The 19848-nt window shown below is 40.3% G+C and overlaps 1 protein-coding gene across 5 annotated transcripts in view; it reads right to left on the bottom strand.

Moving 5' to 3' along the window:
- Positions 1-19848, bottom strand: part of LOC134349238 (rap guanine nucleotide exchange factor 6-like) — a 406825-nt gene that overhangs the window by 270818 nt on the left and 116159 nt on the right. For all 5 annotated transcript variants that reach the window (XM_063053253.1, XM_063053254.1, XM_063053257.1 and 2 more), the window contains exons 2-4: positions 15829-15899; positions 10753-10809; positions 8967-9050 (exon numbers count right to left, since the gene is read on the bottom strand). In XM_063053253.1, coding sequence (XP_062909323.1) covers positions 8967-9050; positions 10753-10809; positions 15829-15899 — 212 coding nt within the window. The remainder of the gene's footprint in view (positions 1-8966; positions 9051-10752; positions 10810-15828; positions 15900-19848) is intronic.

Below are 19848 nucleotides of genomic sequence, written 5' to 3'. Positions count from 1 at the left end.
ATCACCAACGTCCAGTGCTTTCTGTTTCAGCTTATTAAAAAGACAGACTGATTTCTCCTTAAGTATAAGAAAACTTAACGGAACACCACGCTTTGTACACCCATCAATCCACTCAAGCAAAAGACTTTCCATTTTATCCATTATTGGATGCCGACTAAGAGAGACCACTTTGCTACGAGCAGAACCAACAGTAACATTGGCAGCTTTCAAAATTCTTTCTCTCTGCGTATAAATAGTGCGAACGGTGGATGCAGGCAGGTTCAATGCGCAGACAATGTCCTTACTTCGTTCACCACGATCGAAACGCTTAATTATGTCTAGTTTTACACTAAGTGTAACACCCTTACAAGGTCTTTTAGGCTTTTCCGATACCTTAGCACTCATCTTGCTAACGGATGCACAAAATAAATCGAAATAAAGCACGTGTTTAAGCAATGGCAGCTAGAATGCAGTTCTGGGGGAGGAGCTTGGCTGTTTGGACACGCGCTGCCTTTTTTTTTGTAACAGTGAAAGCACCTTCTGTTAGCGAAAACAGGTAACTAATGTAGGTCTTTCGTAACAGCAAGGTGTCGTAAAGCAAACGTTCGGAAAACGGGGGCCACCTGTAATTGATATTGAAATTGCCCAAATCCAAATCAGTCAAATATTCAAGCCAAGCTCTCTACTATTCAAAAGCACCTTTTGCATATATATATTTTTTTTAAGTTTAAGAGAGAATATGGAAAAAATCCTGGATTATACTTCTCAGTTTCAGTGATTTTGTAATGTCTCATCTTAAAATGCACCTCTGGAGTCCAAAAGGCACAAGACAGTAACATCTCAGTTTGCACAACTACACTCAGCACAATTTCATTACTTTTGCATTAGTATTCATTATTACCATGTATAGTATTTACTCTGAGTTGTATGCAAGAAATTTCACCTGCCCCTCACATTAAACTAGCCTAATCTAATCTTAATTTTGAATATTCTCTCCTTCATTGGGAAGGCAACTTTCAATTTATATCAACTAATGCTGCGAAGGAGAGAACTACATACAAAAAAAAACAAAGCAAAAGAAAACCGATAGCACTTTGTTGAAATTCACTTCCAACCTTTAGCTGATTATCACAGAGATTTTTGATGGAAAGAAGTGAAAGAGTCAAAGGTAGATCCTTGGATGAATCCAGAAGAAATGACAAATAACAAGTCATGTGGTTAAGAGTTAAATTGTACCACAAAGGCAAAATCCAAAAGGACAAAGAATGCAGGACCGAAGGTGCTGTATTTAAATGCACATAGCATTCAGAATAAGGTGGACGAACTCGTGGTGCAATTACAGGTTGGACATCGCTGAATTGTGGCTGAAAAGAGGCCATAGTTGGGAGATTAACATCAAAGGATATACTTTGTATCAAAAGGACAGGCAGGAAGGCATAGGTGGTGGTGTTAGTAACAGATGGAATTTCATATTTAGAAAGAGGTGACAGAGTCAGAGAATGTTGAAACCTTCAAGGTGGAGGTAAAAAACTGCAAGGGTAAAAAAAAATCATTGTGGGAATTATATATAGGCCTCCAAATAGTAGCCAAGATGTGCGGTTGAGATTGCAAAGGGAGCTGGAAAAGACATGCGAAAAGAGTAATGACACAATTGTAATGGGGGACTTCAATATGCAAAAGAAGTGGGAAGAGCAGGTTGGTGTCAGATTGCAAGAGAGGGAATTTGTTGAATGCCTAATCGGTGGCTTTTTAGAGCAGCTTGTGCTTGAGTCCACTTGAGGAAAGGCTATCTTAGATTGGGTGTTGTGTATTAGGGAGCTTAAGGTAAAGGAACCCTTGGGAGCCATTGATGATAATATGATTGAATTGAATACTGCAATTTGAGAGGGAGAAGCGCAAGTCACATGTATCAGTATCGTAATGGAATAAAAGGGAATTACAGAGGCATGAGGGAGGAGCTTGCCCAGCTGTTTTGGAGGAGGATACTGGCAGGGATGACAGCAGTGCAGAGACAGCTGGTTTCTGGGAATAGTTCAAAAGCCACAAGATAGATATGTCCCACAGAAGTAGTTGTTCTCAAACAGCAGGAGTAGGCAATCATGGCTAACAAGAGAAGTTAAGGACTGCATAAAAGCCATGAAAAGGTCATATAAGTTGGCAAAAGTAAGTGGGCAGTTGGATGATTAGGAAGCTTTTAAAATCCAACAAAAGACAACTAAAAAAGCTAACGAAGGGAAAAGAGAAAATATGAGGGCAAACTAGCCAACAATATAAAGCAACATATCAGAAGTTTTTTTCAGTTATATAAAGAGTAAAAGGGAGGCGAGAGTTGATATTGGACCACTGGAAAATGATGGTGATGAAGTAGTAATGGGGGTCAAAGAAATGACAGATGAATTTAATAGATACTTTGCATTAGTCTTCACTGTGGAAGACACTAGCAGGGTGCCAAAGGTCCATGAGTGTGAGGCAGCAGGTGTGAGTACCATTGCTATTACAAAGGAAAAAGTGCTCGCTAAACTCCAAGGTCTTAAGGTCGATAAATCACCTGGACCAGATGGACTACATCCCAGAACCTAGAGAGAGGTTGCTAAAGAGATAACAAATGCATTGGTCATGCTCTTTCAAGTATTACTTGATTTTGGCACGGTCTTGAAGGACAAGAAGATTACACATGTCACTCCACTCTTTAAGAAGGGAGGAAGGCAAAAGAAAGGAATTATAGGCCAGTTAGCCTAACTTTAATGTTTGGGAAAGTGTTGGAATCTATTATTATACAGCCTCAAAACTGAGTGGTGACCTTTTAGAACAGAGACAAGGAGGAATTTTTGTAGCCAGACAGTAGTGAATCTGTGGAATGCCTTGCCACAGACTACGCTGGAGGCCAAGTCCGTGGGTATATTTAATATGGAAGATGATAGTTTCCTGATCAGTCAGGGCATCCAAGGATATGGTAAGAAGTTAGGTGTATGGGGTTGAGTGGGATCCAGGACCAACCATAATGGAATGGCGGAGCAGACTTGACGGGCTGAATGGTCTAATTCTGCTCCTATGTCTTATCATCTTATGGTCTTATGATTTGCAGTTCATTGTCAATAAGCTTACAAGTCAGTCTAGTTACAAAGGAAAACAGAAGAATTTACTGAAGTTCACAAAGTCAAACCTCAGAGAGCTTTATAGGAGGAGAGTTGTTTGGTAAACAAAAGGACATGAGAAACAAAGAAATGCTTTAAATCACTGAAACATAGGTTCCTATAGGATCTTTGCATTTCTGGGAGGTACCTGCATAGGGGTTTATTATATATGGCTTTCATTCCCACACTCCAGGTGCCTAATACAAACTAAATAATTTGCATTTTAAATGTGCAAATTTACAAAAAGAAAAAAATATTTTGCTGAATTCAGTCAATACTTGCAAGGCTTTAATTAGTGCAAATTAATCCCTTTTTGCTTCAACGAATTTCCAATTTGTACTTTCTGCCTCCACTTATATACAACAGCACACTAATCAAGTCGCGACCTCCCACGTCATTCCCCAAATACAAAAGTTATAACTTAGTAACGTATGCATTACTAAATGACAATAAAAGAGGACTGCGTGTCCTCATAATCTAATCTAATCTAATCTAAAGTGCTGGAACATTTCTCTGGGTTTCAGTGTTTCTTCTGTCCTCTTAGAGAAGGATAGGTTCTACGCAACCTCTCTTTACCTTACTCAAAACCAGGAACTCAAACATTCAGTGTGAATATGTCCTACTACTATCAAAATACATTTTTAAACTAACAAAACTCCTTCAAAATACAATATTATTTTCCAAATGATAGTCCGCCACCTGCCTTCTTGATGTGACAAATCAGTTTCAAAGAAAACAATTCCCAATGCGATGACACTTATTTCCCAATCTGCCTTTAAAATACAGAAACAAGTAGAATCTTTTACAAACCGGTCTCTATAGAACCCCGTAACATTTTATTTAAAAATTTATAAGAATTTGCTGGTGGCATAGTGTTGTGCAGAGCAAAAAAAGTCCAACTGGAAAAGTACTGGGATTCTCCAAGTGGCCTTAAGAACCATAAGTTATCAAGGATTGCAGTGGAAGATAAAGGAAGAAAGTCACCTAGGATTCTGCATCTTGATTACTCAGCTTTCTAGATGTAATTGATAAGATACTGTACCTCAAAGTAAAATGCTGCCAGATAGCTAAATTATATAGCAGCAGATTTTAAATTGGCTGAAATGATTTCTCCTTACTTGGTGGTTCACCCTGGGTATTTTGCAAGTACTGGCAAAACAAGCTTTGCACTTGATTACCTGCATTCAGAGCTAAAATATGCATGTTGGAGGCACGATAAGTTTGAAATTTTTTTTACTTCACTTAAAATGTTCATGACAATGTGAACTTCATGAAAATCCCCAAATTCATCTGAACATCCCCATATGTTCCTCAATTCAAGGAAATAGCAATTAATCATGTTAATGGAACTGGAGTCATGGATGGGCCAAACCAGATAAATCTTCCCTGAACTATATTAGCAAATCAGATCATTTGTTACAACAATTAGTCCTGGAGTGTCGCTACACTTTTAGTGTCAACATAGCATGCTCACAACTCACTAATTCTAACTGTATGTCTTTGGAATATGGGAGGAACAGGAGCACCCAGAAGAAACCGATAGTCACAGAAAAAAACGTACAAACTCCTTACAGACAGCAGCGGGAATCAAAACCCTATCAGTGATCGCTGACACTGTAAAACAAATGCACTAACCGCTACGCTACTAAGCCACTTCATGGTTTTTGTAATTGATATATAATGTTTTTTTTAATTCCTGACTTATTTTAATATCATAGTGGCATCCAAACATGTGCTCAGGATGCAAATACTCATGTTACCATATTATCACATATATACTGACACAGCATGTGCTCAGGATGCATTCCAACGGATGAATATATTAAAGGTCTAAAAGAAGGCATTCATATTATCAGCACTGTTATATTGGGTACTTGGTATGAAACTTCCCCTTCCTACTCTGCCCCAGGAACTTGGGCAGATCAAGCAACAAATCACACATGAATACATGTGGAGAGGAAGTCAGTGAAGGGTGGTATCAAGCAGGTTTAGGTAAGTCTTGTGGCTGTACAGAACCACAAGATGGTGCACGGTTAGGGACTGGCACCACCTACTTCATGTTTTAAATGACTGACCAGATCCCAACTTCTCTCCCTTCACCTCCCAATGGATGTAATGAAACCTGCTGTCTCCCCCTCTCTTTATCTAACTGCAAAGCTCTCCTCACCCCAGTGATCTCACTATAGTAACAAGCTCAGCAATGGTAACAGGACTTGAAGCATGTTCAGCCAAAAATCGATGGAATCGAAATTGGTTTATATTGTCACGTGTACTGAGATACAGGGAAAAACTTGTCTTATACACTGTTCATACAAATCAATTCATTACATAATGCATTCAGGTAGAACAAGGTAAAACAAGAGCTTTGCATAATGAAGTGCTACGGCTAAAAAAAATGTGCAGTGTAGGTAAACATTAAAGTGCAAGTACATAATGGGGTAGATTGTGAGATCAAGAGTCCATCTTATTGCACTAGGGAACTATTGAATAGTCTTATTACACCACTCTATGTCTGGTGGTATGCCCTTTCAAGATTCTGTACTTTCTGCCCAAAAGACCATAATGAGGTAGATTGTGAGTTCAAGAGACAATCTTATCATACTAAGGAACCTTATTGGGATGGAGGCTCTTCTTCAGCTTGACAGTACATGCTTTTGGGCTTTTTGTATCTTCTCCTTGACAGAAAAGGGGAGAAAAGAGAATGCCCAGGTAGTGGGATCTTTGATTCTACTGGCTGCTTTATTGAGGCTACGATAAGTATAGGCAGAGTCCACAGAGGGGAGACTGGTTTCTGTGATATATTTCTTTGTCTCAACTCTCTGCAGTTTCTTACAATCTCGGGCACAACAGCTGGCATACCAAGCTGTTATGCATCCAAATAGGATGCTTTCTATAGTTCATCAATAAAAAATGGTAAGGGTCAATGGGGTAATACCAAATTTATTTAGATTCCTGAGGAAGCAGAGATTTTGGTAAGCTTTCTTGGCTATGGAATCTATGCAGTTGGACTGGGATAGGCTATTAATAATGGGAGAAAGTGGCTTCCATCAAATGGAGGTGATGAGAAAAATCACGATTCAAATGCTATGTCAACCAACAGAGATATTACTGCCAGACCCAAGGAATGGCATGGAAACAGTATTGAGCCCTGAGGCCCACATATTACCACACAGCAGCTGAACTACTCACATCAATACTGCAGTTTCAAGTGTTCAGGCTTGGAGATGCCACAAATGGACAAGAGTGAAAATGAAGCAATTTCACTACTTCAGCAGGTTAGGAACTATGAAGAATTTGAAGGTATCGACAATCATTTGTTGCAATGAAAATTAGAATTTGGAGGTAGCAATCTTTGAAAGTAATGTATGAAGGCAGTCCATTATCTACACTAGGTGTCTGATTTTGCAACACACACAAAATGCTGGAGGAACTCAGCAGGCCAGGCAACTTCTATCAAAAGAGTAAACAGTCAACATTTTAGAGCAAGATCCTTCATCAGGACTCCCAGCATACATTGGATGCATTCATCCGTTAATAATTATTAGGAACTAACACTCAGTTTTATACCTTTTTAACTATTTCCACGAAACTATGCATAATTGGGGCAGCCACTTAATTGGCAAAAGTATACTGTCCCAAATAAGCAGAATCCACTGTATCAAAAAGGGGTCAATTAAATCAGGTTGCAGAAGATGCTGTTACAATCATCATTAATGCTTAAAAACAAAACTTCTATTCTAACAACAGATCATTTAACACCTTTATTTATTTAGAGATACAGCCTGAAACAGACCCTTCTGCCCAAATAAGCCACACAACCTAGCTAATCACAGGACAATTTACAATGGCAAATTAACCTACTAACTGGTATGTCTTTGGACCCTGGGAGGAAACCAGAGCACCCGAAGGAAACCCGATTCACAGGGAGAACGTACAAACTCCTTACAGACAGCGCTGGAATTGAACTCTCAACTCCGGAAAGCCCCAAGCTGTAACAGTGTTGAACTAACTGCTCTGCTACCACGGCACCCATCTCTGCCTCCGCTATCAGGAATACACCAGAGCTTTTTCCACTATTAAATAAGATACTAATAATTTTCGCATTACTTTAATTATAAAAATAAAACAAAAGTTGGGGTACTTCTAATGTTCCTTTTTTTTCTAATAAGGTTCACTTCCTTATGTTTAGACTTCCACATTCAGTGATTGATGACTGTGGTAACTTTTTTTAAAATTATTTCTACTTCTATTCTAACATTTATATCTGTGCACTTGTAATGCTACTGTGACACTATAAAGTATCTACTCAATTCCACAAGTTGTCTCTCTTTAGGGTGCAACAAAGCAAATTTCAGGCTCTCAACACATAATTTTCTGTGTTTATAAGTTAACAAATGAAAGAAACGAAATTTTAAAACATAGGACATTATAGCACAGTAGAGGCCATTCAGCCCACAATGTTGTTTCAAGCTTTCAACCTACACCTCGACTAACCTAACCCTTCCCTCCTACATTACCCTCCATTTTCCTATCATCCATATGTCCATCTAAGAGTTTTTTTAAATACCCCTAATGTATCTACCACCAACCCTGGCAGGGTGTTCCACACACCCACCACTGTGTGTAAAGATCTTACCTCTGACATCCCCCTTATACTTTCCTCCAATCACCTTAAAATCACGTCTCTTGATATTAGCCATATCATCCTAGGAAAAAGTATCTGGCTATCCACTCAATCTTTGCCTCTTACCATCTTGTACACCTGTATCGAGTCACCTCTCATTCTCCTTTGCTCTAAAGAAAATAGTCCTAGCTTGCTCAAACTATCCTCATAAGACATGTTCTGTATTCCAAGATCCCTCTGTTCTTCCACACTGTTAAGAATCCTGCAATTAATTCTGTGTTCTGTCTTCAAGTTCAACATTTCAAAATGAATGACTTCATACCTTTAGGGTTGAAACCTTCGAAGGAAAGTTTAGTGCAAGGCAATAAATACTGGCATTGATAGTAATATTTACATCAATGTGCTAATTTATAATGAAAAATAAATTTTAATCTCCTCTGTTCTTCTCTCCATAGATGCTGCCTAATTTAAGTATTTGCATAATTTTCTGTTTACTGTAAGACAGTAAGCCACTGGCAAGGTGAACAGTAACACCAGACACATAGCAAATGGAATGACACAGAGCCAGACAAAGGTGGCAAACGAAGTGGCGAGGGCTGGCAAGCAGTGGTGAGAACTAGTTCACTATTGCCATTAAACATGACTGAACATATCAATATCTGATTATGCATGTTAAATTAAAATGCATGTACTTTGAGTTTTCATAGTTTGGATTGTATTTTAGGCTCTTTCTGCAAAAAAAAAGTTGTGTTAACCAAATAAATAACCATGGGATAAAGCATAAACTGAAGACACCTGGGTAAGGAAGTTAAACCTTGGCTGCTTTGCAGCAAGGAACGTGCATCAATAACAAACAGTTAAAACTGAGATTATAAATCAACTATTTATGCAACTAAATGGTAAAAAGACCAGCTGTTAGAAATGTACTGCATTTCTCCCGCACAAAAAGTTTAATTCCGTTCTGGCTTATTGGTTAATTTAAAATTCAGATAACTCACCTGAGAAAGGTCACCAGGAAAACACTAATAAAGAGCAATGGGAACTGAGACAGAACTTAGCAAAAAGAGTTAAGATTTCATTGCAACAATGGTCCCTTTACAATGTAGTTCAAGTGAATAAAAGTGGATATTTCTTAAATCCTGCAATACACTTGTTTTTCACTGCCAATTATTTGAGTGTCAAAATCTAAACATGATTGTCTTTTACACAAAGAAAGGTGCATAAATTACCTGCAACGTGGGAGAAACATTGATTCTTTGATAAATACACATCCCGAAAGGAGGATATACCAGCAGGTTGCAATACTATCAGGACTAAACAAAAAGGAGAAAACAGGTTAAAGTATATTGTACAAAACACTAAAAGACAAAAGAAAATCTGTAGAATGATTTGATAAATTTGTAAATAGTCTGTCAAAGAAACAGAATAATTACATAGATAAATTTAAGCAGAACTAAATCATAGATATAGAACTGTTTGAGGTCTGCCCACTATGGTGGTGGCACATGCAAGCTCCTAAATGGAGTACAGACAGAATCTGGACATTCAGTCGTGAGTCTATAGGGTGTAGAGGGGCTTTAAGGATGCAGCCTTATGGGGCACCAGTATTGAGAATAATAGTGGCAGAGCTATTGCTGGCTATCCTTCCTGACTGCGGAAGGTCAAGGATCCAGGAGGGGTCTTCATTGGGATTCAGGGTCCTCGGTCTAGGAGTTTGCAGTACTGAAACTATAGTCAATAAATCAGGTGCCTTTGTTATTCAGATGTTCCAGATATCAGTATAGGGCCAGGGAAATTGCATTCCCCGTGGACTTGTTTTAGCAGTGATCAAATCACAATGGGTCATGGGTCAAGGGTCAAGGTTGATTAAGAGACTGAAGTTGATGTGTGCCATAACTAGCCTCTCAAAGCACTTTGTGACAATAGAGGTCAGAGGATAAGACTGGCAGCTCTATCTGTCCTTCACCATTCCTTGAACAGCATTTCAAAGGATAGTTAAGGGCGAATCATACCCGTGAGGGAGGAATGAGACAGACTGGAGAAGGATGACAGCTTACCTTCAAAGACACATTAAGAAACAAGATTTTATTTTACAACAACGTTGAAGTTTTAGATTGTCTATCATTAAATTAAAGTCTGTCATGAGCCTTGTGGCCCATCAGGCCGGTGCTTATGCGGGTTTCCATAGCGTGAAGCGACTGAGAGTACCAGACTCCGCCGCCCCCCCCCGCCCCCCCCGGATAGGATGCCAGTCTATCACATTGTCTATCATTGATACCACTCAAATTTAACTTTGCTAGCTGCCACTCATGCTCTAGAATTCAATACTCCGTTTCTATGATCACTACAGCAACTTTACTATGTACTGTACTCCTATAATCTTGGTAATTCTTATGACAAAATAGTTTACATGAGAATAAGTATTAATGCAGAACACTTTCCTCAACTAGAAAGAGACCTTGTTTCTCCAACTGTTAGGCTAATGTTCAATTTTCTCCTTCCATCAATCCAAAAACTCATCATGCTTAAAAACTTAAAATACACATTAAACATCAGCAGTCAACATAATCCTCAGTGTGGTGAATCAAGACTCCTCTGCATCAGTCCTGGTTGATAATCAAAAATCAAATTTCCCACAACATTAGGAGTGACCGAATACTGGACAGGAATCAGTTGAACTGAGCGGCTACTTCATAGACCACTGTAATACAGATTTCACAGTGCTGCAATGAGGGAAGCTATATCTTCTACTGTTAATTTTACATCTTGAAATAGCAATAAAAATAACATATCTATTGATATTTCAAGATCAAACATTCACCCAAGCACCTAGAGTTGCATTGAAAGCATTAGCATTTTTTGGTGAATTCTGCATAACTCAGCATTATTTGCACTGTAACAACGAAACCAGTGGATGTTTCTGCAAGGACAGGAAGAAACATTGCAACATAGAAATAAGTGTGAGCTTAAAACTGACAGAAACACATCGAAAGACGTGACATTACAACTACTTACTAGAACAAGACTTCATTGGCATCATGCTTTTCATAACGTACTGTCGTGCACATCAACCTGAAAGACAAGTATTAGCATAGTGAAGGTCTAACATTATTCTATTGTAGATACCATTGCTAGATGATAACATTTGAATCTTCTGTAGAGGAAAATTAACTTCTAAACACCAGAAATAAATTAATAAATGATTTCAAACTAAACTCAGGGTCAACAATAGAGGAAGTCCAAAAGATGACTGATCATTTTTGTTTCTAATTGCAGTTTACTTCTACATTTCAGAACTGGCATTCATGGGTGAAACTTGGATATCCAAGAACTACAAATATTCAGTCTGGAAGAACACAACAGATGGATGATCAATAAGAATGTAACATTTACCAAGAGCTTCAAATAAGCTGCTCTGGTTGCCTCAGAAGGCATCAGATATATTCTCAACATCCCATTTGGGATTCCAATTAGGATCTCTAAACATTAGTTTTCTCTTTTTTCCCTAAAACCAAAATCAACAAAATCTCCAGAAAGGATTTAAACCACTGAGTTGCAGTAATCCCACATAGCTAGACTAATAGGCAGCCTGTGATCCCAGGGGATCAAAGGTTTGCGCCTCTGGTGGGCTGTGCCCTCTTCCAGGGCGCTAGCCTGGGGGAAAGATTTGAAGAACCGGCTGTTGCCCACGCAGCAGGTTCCCCCTCTCCACATCACTGATGTAGTCCAAGGAAAGGGCAAGTGCCGATACAGCTCGGCACCAGCGTCGTCACAGAAGTTGCCAGAGTGAAGTTGTAAACTACATCAAACTGCCTTAGAGACCACAGCTCCGGATTTCTTTCTCGGGGTGTACTCCTGAAGCTTTTCCCATGGATGGGTATGGCGGGAAGGCAGCGGAGGTTTAAAATCAAGAGTTTTCCTTCTCCTAGGCGGGCTGCTGTCCAAGGCTGACAAACCCACCTTCCGGAAAGTTAGACCAACAGATCACAGAACTAGTAAATCAATTTCAGATTATTTCTGTAAAACAAATCCCAGTTCCTAAACATGGTTTATTAATTGTGAAACCTGAAGCAGATCAAAAAACAACTGAGACCAATCTGATCATCCAATGAAATGGTGCATGAATGCACTATATGAAAGGGAACAGAAGAATACCCCTGGGGTTCCTACAGTATTGGTGGATCTCTGTGTGCGGGGTTGTTATTAAAAGAACCAAACTGGTTATTCCAACTCTTCTAAGCCGATGTTAGTGAATTCTATGGGTGTATCTCTAGTGAGTAGTTTCCACATTTGCTCAACGCAGAGTGGTGGTGAGTAGTTTCCCCATTTGCTCAACGCAGAGTGAGAATACAGTAAAACAAAACAATCCATTTAAGATGAACGCAGATAAAATAATTATCTAAAACACTTTAAATTAAAGATAGAGTCAGAATCAGGTTTATTATCACTAGCATGTGACGTGAAATTTGTTAACTTAGCAGCAGTTCAAAGCAATACATACTCTAGCAGAAAGAAAAAACAAATAAATAAAATAAAAATAATAATAAATAAACAAGTAAATCAATTACGCATGTTGAATAGATTTTTTAAAAACGTGCAAAAACAGAAATACTGTATATTAAAAAAGTGAGGTAGTGTCCAAAGCTTCAATGTCCATTTAGGAATCGGATGGCACAGGGGAAGAAGCTGTTCCTGAATCGCTGAGTGTGTGCCTTCAGGCTTCTGTACCTCCTACCTGATGGAAACAGTGAGAAAAGGGCACGTCCCGGGTGCTGGAGGTCCTTAATAACAGACACTGCCTTTCTGAGACACCGCTCTTCAAAGATGTCCTGTGTACTTTGTAGGCTAGTGCCTAAGATGGAGCTGACTAGATTTACAACCTTCTGCAGCTTCTTTTGGTCCTGTGCAATAGCCCCTCTATACCAGACGGTGATGCAGCCTGTCAGAATGCTCTCCACAGTATACTATAGAAGTTTTTGAGTACTTGTTGACCAGCTAGCTCCTAATAAAGTATAGCCGCTGTCCTGCCTTCTTTATGACTACATCAATATGTTAGGACCAGGTTAGATACTCAGAGATCTTGACATCCAGGAACTTGAAGCTGCTCACTCTCTCCACTTCTATGAGGATTGGTATGTGTTCCTTCATCTTACCCTTCCTGAAGTCCACAATCAGCTCTTTCGTTTTACTGACGTTCAGTGCCAGGTTGTTGCTGCGGCACCATTCCACTAGTTGGCATATCTCACTCCTGTACGCCCTCTCGTCATCACCTGAGATTCTACCAACAATCGTTGTATCGTCAGCAATTTGTAGATGGTATTTGAGCTATGCCTAGCCACACAGTCATGTGTATATAGAGAGTAAAGCAGTGGGCTAAGCACACACCCGAGATGCGCCAGTGTTGATCGTCAGGATATGTTATCACTGATCCACACAGACTGTGGTCTTCTGGTTAGGAAATCGAGGATCCAACTGCAGAGGGAAGTACAGAGGCCCAGGTTCTGCAACTTCTCAATCAGGATTATAGGAATGATGGTATTAAATGCTGAGCTATAGTCGATGAAAAGCATCCTGACGTAGGTGTTTGTGTTGTACAGGTAGTCTAAAGCCGTGTGGCGAGCCACTGACCTATTGTGGCGATAGGCAAATTGCAATGGGTCCAAGTCCTTGCTGAGGCAGGAGTTCAGTCTAGTCATAACCAACCTCTCAAAGCATTTCATCACTGTTGATGTGAGTGCTACTGGACAATAGTCATTAAGGCAGCCTGCATTATTCTTCTTTGGCACTGGTATAATTGTTGCATTTTTGAAGCAAGTAGGAACTTCTGCCCATAGCAGTGAGAGGTTGAAAATGTCCTTGAACATTCCCGTTGGTTGACACAGGTTTTCAGAGCCTTACCAGGTACTCCATCGGGACCTTCTGCCTCACGAGGGTTCACTCTCTTTAAAGACAGCCTAACATCGGTCTCTGAGACGGAGATCACAGGGTCATCAGGTGCAGCAGCGATCTTCAGAGTTATATTTGTGTTCTCCCCTTAAAGGTGTGCGTAGAAGGCATTAAGTTAATCTGGTAGTGAAGCATCGCTGCCATTCATAGTATTGGGTTTCACTTTATAGGAAGTAATGTCTTGTAGACCCTGCTAGAGTTGCCGTGCATCTGATATCACCTCCAACCTTGTTCGAAATTGTCTGTTCGCCTTTGAAATAGCCCTCCACAAATCATGCCTGATTTTGTGGTACAGGCCTGGGTTGCCAGACTTGAATGCCACAGATCTAGCCTTCAGAAGATGACATACCTCCAGGTTCATCCACGGCTTTTGGTTTGGGAATGTACAGCAAGTCTTTGTAGGCACACACTCATCCACACAGGTTTTAATGAAGTCGGTAACAACTGCAGCATACTCATCCAGATTCAAAGATGAATCCCTGAATACAGTCCAGTCCACCAATACAAAGCAGTCCTATAGACACTCTTGTGCTTCCCTTGTCCAAATTTTCTTGGTCCACACTGCTGGTGCTGCAGACTTCAGGCTCTGCCTACACTCAGGGAGCAGAAGTACAGCCAGGTGATCAGACTTCCCAAAGTGAGGGCATGGAATAACACGGCAGGCATTCTTGATGGTGGTGTAATAATGGTCTAGTCACAGTGTGTTCTTTCCTCTGGTATTACAAGTGATCTGTTCATGGTAGTTGCTTAGTGATTTTTTTCCCAGACTGGCTTGTTAAAATCTCCCAAAACAATAGTGAAGGTGTTAGGGTGTGCAGTTTCATGCATGTTGATCCCATTACTCAGATCATCTAAAGCCTGCTTGACATTGGCCTGAGGTGGAATGTAAGCTGCTACCAGAATGACCACAGAGAACACCCATGGTAGGTAAAAACTGCTAGGTAATTTACTGCTAGATATTCCAGGTCTGGTGAGCAGAATTGGGATAGCACTGATATATTTGTGCACCAAGGAGAGTTGATCATTTGGCATACTCCTCCACCTCTGCTTTTGAAAGACTCTATAGATCTAACCTGATGGTCAATCTGAATCGTTGCATCTGGTACAGAAGGTCCATGAAACAAAGGACATACGTGGTCCTAATGTCCCTCTGATTCAGCACCCTGGCTCTGAGATCATTGATTTTATTCACCAGAGACTGCACGTTCACCAGCAAGATAGTCGGTATAGGGAGTTTAAAACCCTGTTTCCTTAAACGCACTTGTAATCGTGATCTATGCCCACAATTCCTCCAAGGTGTCCTCCGTGGACACTTCTGACCACAAACGGTGTAGTTTCCGTCGGTTTTAAGCAGCGATAGTTTGTTTAAACGCATTAAGACATCTTTGTTGACTGTACTGACCTTGGAAGCAGTTGTGCTTTTTAGCTGTAACAGGCTGAAACGGGAATATTTAATCGTATCCATTGAGAGTACTGCTGCTACTCGAGTCGCGCCTAGGCACCCCGGAAGTTTACAGCACAAAAACAAACTTACTGCATTTTATACTGCATAATTGTACATGATTATACAGTACGTAAGTGACTGAAAAATAAAAGATAAACCAGACAGGACCAGATCCCAGCTCCAACCATTGAAGGTCAATAACAGCTATTCAACCATTTCCCTGAGACTCCATTAGCCTGTTCACCAAAGACACAGACATTTCCTTATGAACCACCTTCAGAATTCATACAGTACTTTCCAAACTCTACACCTCAGAATGCATACAGTACTTTCCAAACTCTACACCTCTTGACTACTCCTATCTCCTAACAGTAGCCTGAAATATTCCAAGACATGATTTCTAAAAAAAAATGTTCAAATGCCTCACCAACACATAGTCCTGCACTTTTATTTTTCCCACAATTAACAAATGTTACTGGTATAAAATTTTAAGTATCTGTATTTCTAAGAATTCCATGGTCCTAGCCCTCCATCAGCCCTGAATTCTTTGATTTACACTGCTCTTCTTTGCTTTCAGTCCAATGCCCTTCCATAATCTATCAAACCAAGTAACGGAGATGTAGCTGGAGTCAACTGATTCACAGAACATGAAAAGGCAAATGGCCTACACATTTAAATGCAGTATTTTTGTTAATGCTTACCTGAGTTGGTGTTCCCTCAAATTAGAAAGTACATCCATGCCATGGAGGTGTGAGTAAATGATTTCTAAATCCTGTTCAAAAAAGATATAAACAAATTCAGTTCAAGTACAGATTACAACTTTCAAGGATCTCTCAGAAAAATATCATATCATGACATACATTTTCAAGCACAAATAAAATTACCAAGAAAACTGTCTAATATTGTTAACTTTTGGAATGTCTGGTTACGTTTTGTCCCATTTAACAAATTCATTCAACATGAAAATAACATGATGGTTTTTCACTTGTGCACCTGCAGTGCAGTGTCAATATACAAAATAACCGAATGGTCAGACATTATTTACATAACTATCTTGCACTAAATGAAACACAGGAATAAAAGTTATAGGAATAGAAGAAATTGGAATAGAAATGGATCATGGTATTAATTTCATGTACAGTTGTTTTACAAGGAACTAGACAGGCACTTCATTGAAGTTTCTGAGGAGCAAGTGCACAGCACAGAAACATGCCCTTCAGTCCATCGAGTCCACGTTAAACCATTTAAATTGTCTAGACCCATCGATCTGCACCCAGACCATATCTCTCATTACTCTTCCCATACACCACCACACCGAGCTCACATGCACCACTTGTACTGGCAGTTCATTTCACACTCTCACAACCCTCTGACTGAAGAGGTTTCCCCTCATGTTCCCCTTAAACATTTGACTTTTCCCCTTTAACCTATGACCTCTAGTTCAAGTCCAACCCAACCCCAGTTGAAAAAGACTGCTTGCATTACCCTTGCATTTGCATCTATACCCTTCATAACTCTGCATACCTCTATCAAATCTCCCCTCAGTCTTCTATGTTCCAAGGAATAAAGTCCTAACCTATTCAATATTGCCTAATATCTCAGATCCTCCAGTCCCAGCAACATCCTTGTAAATTTTCTCTGCATTCTGTCAACCTTTCCTGCAGGTAACTGACAAAAACGTCACACAATACACCATATTAGGCTTTACCAACGTCCTATACAACTTCACATAACATCCCATCTCCTGTACCTAATACTTTGATTTATGAAGGCCAACGTGCCAAAAGCTTTCTATCTACCTGTGCCACCACTTACAATGAATTATGGACCTGTATTCCTCTGTTCTACCACACTCCTCAGTGCCCCACTGTTCCCTGTGTAAGATCTACGTTGGTTGGTCCTACCGAAGTGCAACACCTTGTACTTGTCTGCATCAAATTCCACCTGCCATTTTTCAGCCCATTTTTCCCAGCTGGTCTAGATCCACTGCCAGCTGTGACAGTCTTCCTCGTTGTCTGCTACACCACTAGTCTTGGTGTTATCTGCAAATTTGTTAATCCAGTTAACCATATCATCATCCAGATCATTGATACAGATGACAAACAACAACAGACACAGCACCAAGCCCTACGGCACTCCACAGGTGGCAGGCCTTCAGTCAGAAAGCCAACCATCTACCACCACTGCTTGGCTTCTCCCACAAAGCCAATGTCTAATCCAATTTACTACCTCATCTAGAATGCCAAGCAAATCTTCCTGACCAACCTCCCTTGTGGGACCTCGTCCAATGCCTTGCTTAAGTCCATGTAAACAACATGCACTGCTTTGCCTTCATCAACTTTCCTGGTAACTTCCTCAAAAAACACTGTACAAGATTGAATAGACACTGTCTACCATGAACAAAGCCATGCCAACTATCCCTAATCCGTCCGTGTCTATCCAAATATTCATATATCCAGTCCCTTCCAATAATTCTTCCCATTACTGCTGTCAGGCTCACTGGCCTATAATTTCTGGTTTATTTTTAGAGCCTTTTTTAAACAGTGGAAATACATTAGCTATCCTCCAATCCTCAGTACCTCACCTGTTTCTAAGACAAGTAAAATATCTCTGTCAGGGCCCTGGCGATTGCTGCACTTGCCTCCCACAGGGTCCGAGGGAACACCTTGTCAGGCCCTGGAGAATTATCCACTCTAATTTGCCTTAAGACAGCAAACATGTCCTCCTCTATGATCCATATAGGGTCCATGCCCTCACTACTGCTTTGTCCCACTTCTTTAGACTCTGTGTATGTCTCCTGAGTAAATACACATGCAAAAAAATCCATTTAAGATCTCTCTCATCCTTTTGCTCCACATGTAGATTACTATTTTGATATTCTAGAGGACCAATTTTGTACTTTGCAATCCTTTTGCTTTTAGCATTTCCGTAGAATCCCTTAAGATTTTCCTTCACCTTGTTTGCTAGGGGAACTTCATGTCTTCTTTCAGCCCTCCAGATTTCTTTCTGAAGTGTTTTCTTCCATTTTTATACTCCATAATTACCTCGTTTGTTCCGACCCGCCTATACCTGCTATACACCTCCTTGAGAAGGTCCGCTCTTCCATACATTTCCAACATATACACTTGCTGCTTTTGCTGGTGCTACTCTTCTCTCAATCGTTCAAAATGCAATGAAGCAAAGTTAATCTAACATCCACACATAAACAATTAGTTATAGAGTCATACAGTGCAGAAACAGGCTCTTCAGTCAGTGTGGATTTGTTGGGCCTTTGAGCAGTCACTTAGCGAATTTCTTTTAATTCTCCCCACGTTCTCACATTCCCATCTTCACTATCATTAACTTATCCATAATGGCCAATTAACCAACCCACCCTTCTCTGGGATAAGGCCATAAGACCGAGGAAAAGAATTAGGCCATACAGCCCATCATGTCTGCTCTGCCATTCCATCAAGGCTGATTCTGGATCCCGCTCAACCTCATACACCTGTCTTGTCACCATATCCTTTGATCTTCAGATCGATCAGGAAACTATTAATTTCCACCTTAAAAATGCCCATGGATTTGGCCTCCACTGCAGTCTGCAGCAGAGCATTCCACCGATTCACCACTCTCCGCCTAAAAAAATTCCTCGTTCCCCCTTCAGTTTTGAGGATGTGCCCTCTAATTCTGGATTCCCCCACCATAGGAAGCATCCTCTCCACATCCACCTTATCTAGTCCATTCATCATTTGGTAGGTTTCAAAAAGATCATAAGACACATAGCAGACTTAGGCTGTTTGACCCATCTAGTCTGCTCTTCCACTTAATCATGGATGATCCATTTTCTCCCCTCCTCAGCTCCACTCCACAGCTTTCTCCCCATAATCTTTGATGCTGTGTCCAGTCAAGAACCTATCAAGCTCTGCTTTAAATACCCCGAACAACCTGGCCTCCACAGCTGCCAGTGGTAATAAATTCCACAAATTCATCACCCACTGACTAAAGAAATTTCTCCGTAACGCTGTTTTAAATGCATACCCCTCTACCCTTGGCCCTCTTGTCCTTTACTCCAGGGGTCCCCAACCTTTTTGCACTGTGGACCAGTTTAATATTGACAATATTCTTGCAGACCGGCAGAGCCGGGGGGGGGGGGGGTGCGTTGAAGGGGTAGGGTTGCCAACGGACAAGAGTAGCAGTCAAATATGTTGTGTTTACCCTGAGAAAGACTACCTATGTGCACATGCGTGTACATGCCCATTTTTGTCCACAAATCGTTTTTGGCAATTCTGTTCAGTGAAACTACACTGTACATACATTATTTCTACTTTATATAGGCTGTGTATTTATCACATCATTCCTGCTTTTACTATATGTTAGTGTTATTTTAAGTTTTATGTAACACAGTGCATGAATATAGTGATAAGTCAATTAATAAGTCACTTACAAGTCAATAGCATCAGAACATTTTAAGTAACATTTGGATATTAAACGCACAGCACATATTTCCCCGTATGAACATATAAAATCATTGCAACACACTGACTCAGTGGGAGCCCTGGGCTTGTTTCCATGCAACGAGACGGTGCCATCGAAGGGTGATGGGAGACAGCGATACGTGAAGGGGGTTCCTTATGTCCAGTCTATTCCGCAATTTAGTTTTCGTTGCATTCATTGCAGAAAAGCCCGCTTCGCAGAGATATGTTGGAAATGGAAGCAACGTTTTCAGTGATTTCGTGGCT

This window comes from Mobula hypostoma, chromosome 7 (assembly GCF_963921235.1).
Source record: "Mobula hypostoma chromosome 7, sMobHyp1.1, whole genome shotgun sequence".
Taxonomy (NCBI): Eukaryota; Metazoa; Chordata; class Chondrichthyes; order Myliobatiformes; family Myliobatidae; genus Mobula; species Mobula hypostoma.
This window is presented reverse-complemented; position numbering and strand designations above follow the sequence as displayed.